At 42.8% G+C, this 6,722-nt stretch overlaps 1 protein-coding gene across 2 annotated transcripts; it reads left to right on the top strand.

Annotated features, from left to right (window-relative positions):
- Positions 1-748: 748 nt before the first annotated feature.
- LOC139536628 (bone morphogenetic protein 10-like) lies at positions 749-5,944 on the top strand. Of its 2 annotated transcripts, XM_071337279.1 has the most exons (3): positions 763-1,248; positions 1,808-2,831; positions 5,100-5,944. In XM_071337279.1, exons 1-3 carry the CDS (start codon positions 891-893, stop codon positions 5,140-5,142), a joined length of 1,425 nt encoding a protein of 474 aa, XP_071193380.1. In that variant the 5' UTR covers positions 763-890; the 3' UTR covers positions 5,143-5,944. The 2 variants fall into 2 exon arrangements, with proteins under 2 accessions (XP_071193381.1, XP_071193380.1); XM_071337280.1 differs by lacking the exon at positions 5,100-5,944 and having other exon boundaries at positions 749-1,248; positions 1,808-3,331.
- Positions 5,945-6,722: the final 778 nt, after the last annotated feature.

The raw sequence follows: 6,722 nt of genomic DNA, 5'->3' as shown, positions 1-6,722 counted from the left end.
TTTGTAGACTCAGTGTACTGTACAGTAACCTGAAGAAAGGAAAGCGCTGTCATGGATCTATGGTCTCTGGATATACTCTGACCTCTTGTGGGACACCTGCAGAACTGCATTAGATTGTTAATGACAGTGTTACGAGTTATGATCCTTTCTAATTCCCTTTTCAGCCTGCATCACCCAACGAGATTGAGAGGTTATCCCAGAGGTTACTCTTTCCAAGAAAATACATGAATGCTGATATCCAGTGCCCTCACTCAGATGTCATAAATAAATACAAAGTTTATCCTACAAGCATAAAGAAACAGATATCACATTGTAGGTTAAAGAGAATTTAAGCTGAAAGTTGTGTATACAAGTCTCCCATCAGCAGTGGTCCATGAACAACCAGAGAAAGCACACACGCAAATGAGTAGATAGAAGATGAGTGGAGTTGGAGTTAGTGGTCGTCAGCAGGCCGGCTGGCCCAGAGAGAGGCAGGGTGCGGTAGATAGAAGATGAGTGGAGTTGGAGTTAGTGGTCGTCAGCAGGCCGGCTGGCCCAGAGAGAGTCAGGGTGCGGTAGATAGAAGATGAGTGGAGTTGGAGTTAGTGGTCGTCAGCAGGCCGGCTGGCCCAGAGAGAGGCAGGGTGCGAGCAGAGCCCAAGTGACATCTCCAACATGTCAGCACAGTGAGGTGGACAACACATCCCGCCCTGCCCTCTGCACCCAATCACAAGATCAACAAGGACAAAGCTGTTTTCCCTCGACCCCCACACCACCCTGTCAGCCCCGAGACAAACTGCCGTTGGATAGGGTGGAACTGTTCCGCAGGTATCCTCTGCTGAGGATCCTATTCTATTTCCATACTTGATACTCATCCTTTGGACCTGAACTTGACTTTGACTCAGGCAGTCATGGTTACTCCAGTGTTCTCCATACTGGGCTACATCTACTCTCTGAGCCTCCTGCCTCTGCTGCTGCCTGGTTCGAGCCAGGGCAGTCCCATCATGTCACCTGAGGAGTTTCGAAGGGGCCCTGGGGCTAGAAGTCTGGTGGATACCTCCATGTTGGAGCAGAATGAAGACCTGGACATGCAGGACTTTCAGGGTCAGTTTCTGTCCACGTTGAACCTCACAGAGCTGGGCCCCCGGCCAAGGCCCCGTGCGGCCCGTAAAGAGCCACCAGAATACATGCTGGAACTGTACAACCGCTTTTCCAACGATCGCACGGCCATGCCCTCTGCCAACATAGTGCGTAGTTTCAAGAATGAAGGTACAACATGTACTTATATTTGTCTGAAGACATTGTTTTTTAAATGTTTCTTTTCATCATTTTGAAAAAACTTATCTTTGGGTATGATTAATTGTTTATTTAGCTAACATTATAAAGCAACTCAAATTAACTTGAGAACAATAGCACTATACAATCTATTGACCAATACAACTTAAAAAGTATATTAAAAATGTACACTGATACTCAGCTGTTCTTTTAGAGAACTTAAGATTTGACTAACTGTAAATCACTCTTTGTTTGGATAACTGAGATTAACTTTAAATAATTCAAAGTGTTATGGAGTTTGCCTTAAATTTTGACAAAAATTAAATATGATATTTGCCCTTAAAGAAACTTTTATTAAATTGTAATTGGTATAACTGTTACTTATTTCCTCTTCTTGAAGTCAAATTACATGATATGATTGCAATTCATTCTAACCATATAAAAAAGAGCTAAATTAAAAGCCTTATTATTGATGCATTATTTAATATAAAATTGATTAAATCCAATTTGAGTCTAAACCCAATTCAGACCTTCATTGATATTTTAATTCCAGATTCCTCCTTCTACAGTGTGACGGTCAGGGGCGTGAGGACACACCCCCTGCTGTTCAACCTCTCCATCCCCCACCACGAGCACATCCTCACCGCCGAGCTCCGCCTCTACACCCTGGTTCAGAGGGATCGCAGATGCTATGCCGGCCTTGACCGCAAGGTGACCATCTACAAGATCCACGAGGCGGGGCACAGGAGGAAAGAAGAGGGGAGGGACGGAAGAAGGAATGAGCAGGAGACAGACAAAATGGAGGAAATGGAAGAGCTGGCAACTCGGCAATTCTACGGTAAAGACGATGCCTGGATTACCTTCGACCTGACCCATCAGGTCAACCTTTGGTGGAAGGCAGAGAGCTCCACCCACCGACTGGAGGTCCACATTGCAAGTCTGGGTTCTGATGGTGGGAAGACCCCCCAGGTCAGAGAAGAGGATGGAAGGAAAGAGTTGGTTGATGTGGATGTTGACATGGGCTCAGATGGTAAACACATGCCAGTGGTGATTGTGTTCTCAGATGATCAGAACAGAGACCATCGTGAGGAGGACAAGCGGGAGCTCAACCAGTTTACAGAACATGAGAATGACCTGCCGGCTGACCTGGAGCCGAGTCCACAGGCGAATTGGGGGTACCAGGCTGTGAGCGATGCTAGGAACACTGATGGAGAGGAGCTGGACGAGGAGACTCTCATGCAACTGCACTCCAACCTCATTCACGACACGCCTCCCCGAATCCGCCGCAACACCAAGGGTGACCCCTGTAAGAAGACCCCACTCTATGTGGAGTTTAAGGACATTGGCTGGGATACCTGGGTCATACAGCCCCTGGGCTATGAAGCCTATGAGTGCAATGGTGTATGCAACTACCCTATGACCTCTGAGGTCTCGCCTACCAAGCACGCCATTGTCCAGAGTCGGCTGAGCAGTAAGATTCCACAGAAGGCGTCACCAGCCTGCTGTGTTCCCACCAAGCTAGAGCCCATCTCACTCCTTTACGTCGAGGACGGAGGAGTGGTCACCTACATGCACAAGTACGAGGGCATGGTGGTGTCAGAATGCGGCTGTAGATAGTCATAGAACTGACTGTAGGTTCAGGAGAGAGGTATAGAGACTGTGGATTAACGTAGACTGAGTGGTCATCAATTTCACTATCAAGAAGAAAATCAGATCAAAAGTGCCTATTTGAAAATAATACATTTCTGCAATCATTAAGGATACTTGCTTTGTGAGCTATTAGCAGACATACAGTATAGTGTAAACAGAATGCATACAGTAAACCATATTAAGGCCATGAATAATTTCTATATCTATATTTTGCAGCATCAACTACATTGTATGACAAAGATAAACAGTGGAGGCGTAAATAGGAAGATGACAGAGCAAGAGGGTCCTGCCTGTATGTGCATTCAATTATGTACATTTGCCATTTGTAAAAGTACATTTCTTATTATATTGATATTATATAAATGCTATTTTAGAATGCCAGCAATATAATTATTTAAAACAAAAGAAAAAAAAAGTGAAATGTGAATATCATGCTGTTCTTTGTAGTTTGTGATCATACATTTGACTTTCATTTTGGCGATATTGGTATGTACCGTCAGATATGCACAAAACTTTATTGGTTTAAGTAGCTCTTGGTTTAAATGGTTGGTCCTGTATGGCTTAGTTGGTAGAGTATGGCGCTTACCAGGTCAGTATTGTGGGTTTGATTCCCGTGTCCACCCATATGTAAAATGTATGCACGCATGACTCTTAAATCGTGTCTGCTAAATGGCATATATTATTGTTATAATATATCATTATACAATGAGTGTACAAAACGTTAAGAACACCCCTTCCACACACACACACACAAAATGTTACCTATCCAGCTTCAATTCGTCAGCGCATGGACTTTACAAGGGGTCGAAAGCGTTCCACAGGGATGCTCGCCCATGTTGACTCCAATACTTCCCACAGTTGTGTCGAGTTGGCTGGATGTCCTTTGGGTGGTGGACCATTCTTGATACACACGGGAAACTGTTGAATGTGAAAAACCCAGCAGCGTTGCAGTTCTTCACACAAACCAATGCGCCTGGCATCTACTACCATAGAAGACACTTAAATATTTTGTTGCCCATTCAGCCTCTGAATGGCACACATACACGATCCACGTCTCAATTGTCTCAAGGCTTAAAAATCCTTCATTAACCTGTCTCCTCCCCTTCATCTACACTGATTGAAGTGGATTTAATAAGTGTGATCAATAAGGGATCATAGCTTTCACCTGGATTCAGCTGGTCAGTCTATGTCATGGAGAGAGCAGGTGTTCATAATGTTTTGCACACTCGGTGTATATTATAAATGAAAGAAAAACTATAACAGATAACTCGTATATATCCTACATGCAAAGACAAAGAGGCGTATTCTAAAGCAGAGCAGAATAAATTGTGTTTGAAGTTTATTACAAATGTGAGTGCTTTCAGGGTTGGGTAGGTTTCTTTCTAAATGTAATACGTTAAAGTTACTATCAACCTGTCCAAAATTGCAGTCAGTAATGTAATGTCTAGATTACCCAAACTCAGTAACGTAATCTGATTACTCTTTTATTACTTTCCCCTTAAGTGGCATTAGAAGAAGACAAAGATTATCCATCAAACACATTTGGTGTGTCATCAGAGGTCTCTGACTTGAGGTCAGACTCACTCAGGTGGAACAAACTTAAACTTGCGTCTTTTTCCAATTCTGAATTGAATATCATTGAGAAAACAGAAAGGTGTCTTTTTTTATTTAACTAGGCAAGTCAACAAATTCTTATTTTCAATGACAGCATACTGTATTGTAAAAAATATATAATAATCCGCAAACACCCTTTCTGAATTTAAAAGTAATCCAAGAAGTGATCTAGTTTTTCAAAGTATCTGTAATCAGATTACAATATGTTCGCTGGTAACGTAACTGATTACGGTTACCATTTCTTTGTAATCAGATTACATGTAATCGATTATACGCAATCAGTTACTCCCCAACCCTGTGTGCTTCCATGATTGACTAGACATAGCCTAGTGAAATGTGTTAGAGATTACACTTTGTTTGAGGTTCTCCATTAAAGGCATGCAGACAAGCCAAGAATACAAGTGCACTACAGCAGAAGTGAACCTGAAATTAATATTGCTTTGAATAGAGTGGCATTGTGCAAAAAGGGCACTGAACAATGAACTTGCTATATGGACAACCTTTCAAGAGTTAAGTCAGAGAAGAGAATGTGAAAGCAAAGAAAAACAATACAAAAGTGTGATTACTTTTCTTTATTGCAGATCACGTTTGTCTCTGCAATACATCAAACCTCTCCAATTGTAGAAAACAGAAGCAGAAAGGTACAGATGATGCACAGAGCCATAGAGTAAGTTTGTTTGCTAAATGTTATTTTTCCTGAATACATAATACTGTCCATGTCCATAGAACCAAATGGTTGTTTCAAATCCATTCTATCCACTTATTTGTGGGGTAATCTATTTGCCCCAGTCTGACTCACACTCCCTCCCACCCCACAATCACACTTCCTTCTAAAGCCACATGCCACGCGAGCCGCTTTCTCCCCCTCCCCACCTCAATGTGATGGTGATAAAGAGGTGTCAGGGCCTGGAGACTTGTAGACCATCACTCAGGATGAGACGCCATTCCAAGTGGTGAGCAGTTGGGAGAGGGTGCTGTCAGATTCCTGGGCCCCAACACCAACAATCTCTATGGACAATCCACCCCCCAGCCAGCCTCTCTGTATTGGACGTTCTCTCTCTACCCACCACTGCCTCCCACCTCCCTTGTCTGACATGACCACTCGGCAGACCTAATCATGGCTTTGTCTACAGGACAGATGGAAAAACACATGTCACATCATTACCCAGTTTCTGTTGTCAGTGAACTGAAGGAGAGACAACCTCTATGGAATAACGCTGAATGACTGAGTCCAGATTTGCACTTCACTGCCATGCATTTGTGAATCACAACTATACTGTACTTACCTATGGGGCTGTTTCAGATATTATTTCAGAGTACTCACTTTATGAATTATGATGGTTATTTATTTTGTCAATTTCATTTGACATTTAATCCTGTGGCAATTAATTATCTTCAGGAAAAATAAACTGTTTTGCAGCATGAAGACATGGTTGGCATATGGTGTTGTTGAATTAAATTCCAGATCAAATCTCCAGAGTGTTGGATATGCACATAGACCTATGGTACATTTCCTTGACTTAAAACAAATGATATACCACCCTGTATCCCACTGCTGGCTTGCCTCTGAAGCTAAGCAGGGTTGGTCCTGGATGGGAAAGCCAGTAAGAAAATGGGAAAGCCACTCTTTTCTCTGATAAATAAAAAGATCCCAATGCCCCAGGTCAGTGATTGGGGACATTGCCCTGTGTAGGCTGCTTTGGATGGATGTTAAATGGGTGTCCTGACTCTCTGTGGTCACTAAAGATCCAACGGCACTTATTGTAGGGGTGTTAACCCTGGTGTCCTGGCAAAATTCCCAATCTCACCCTTAAACCATCATGGCCACCTAAAAACTCCTAGCTTCCAATTGGCTCATTCATCCTCCTCCTCCTCCTCCCCCCTGTAACTATTCCCTAGGTTGTTGCTGTAAATGAGAATGTGTTCTGAGTCAATTTACCTGGTAAAAAAGGGAAAAATATACATTTCTAGGCTATACACAACTAGGAGCAGAACTGATGCCGGAATTTCTTTGTTTTTAACAGACCTCACAGGACTAAACACTTCTAAATGAGTTTGTAGACAGGTTTAACATTTTAAATTACATTTGTCTGTTATGAATGGAAAATCGAATGAACACATACAAACGATAAGAAACCACAACTGATCTTATCAGCCCTAGGGCCAACTTTTAGCCGACCAGCCTGGCCTCTGAGCTCGAGCAA

Source organism: Salvelinus alpinus, chromosome 1, assembly GCF_045679555.1.
Source record: "Salvelinus alpinus chromosome 1, SLU_Salpinus.1, whole genome shotgun sequence".
In the NCBI taxonomy this organism is placed as follows: Eukaryota; Metazoa; Chordata; class Actinopteri; order Salmoniformes; family Salmonidae; genus Salvelinus; species Salvelinus alpinus.
The sequence above is the reverse complement of the archived record's forward strand: the minus strand, read 5'-3'. Positions and strand labels throughout refer to the sequence as shown.

Bases quoted from the DNA above. Each gene is read 5' to 3' on its own strand.
- LOC139536628 (XM_071337279.1), top strand. From the start codon at position 891: ATGGTTACTCCAGTGTTCTCCATACTGGGCTACATCTACTCTCTGAGC. The intron at 1,249-1,807 runs GTACAACATGTA...TTTTAATTCCAG, and splicing joins GCGTAGTTTCAAGAATGAAG to ATTCCTCCTTCTACAGTGTG. The intron at 2,832-5,099 runs GTACGAGGGCAT...TCTTTATTGCAG, and splicing joins GTGGTCACCTACATGCACAA to ATCACGTTTGTCTCTGCAAT.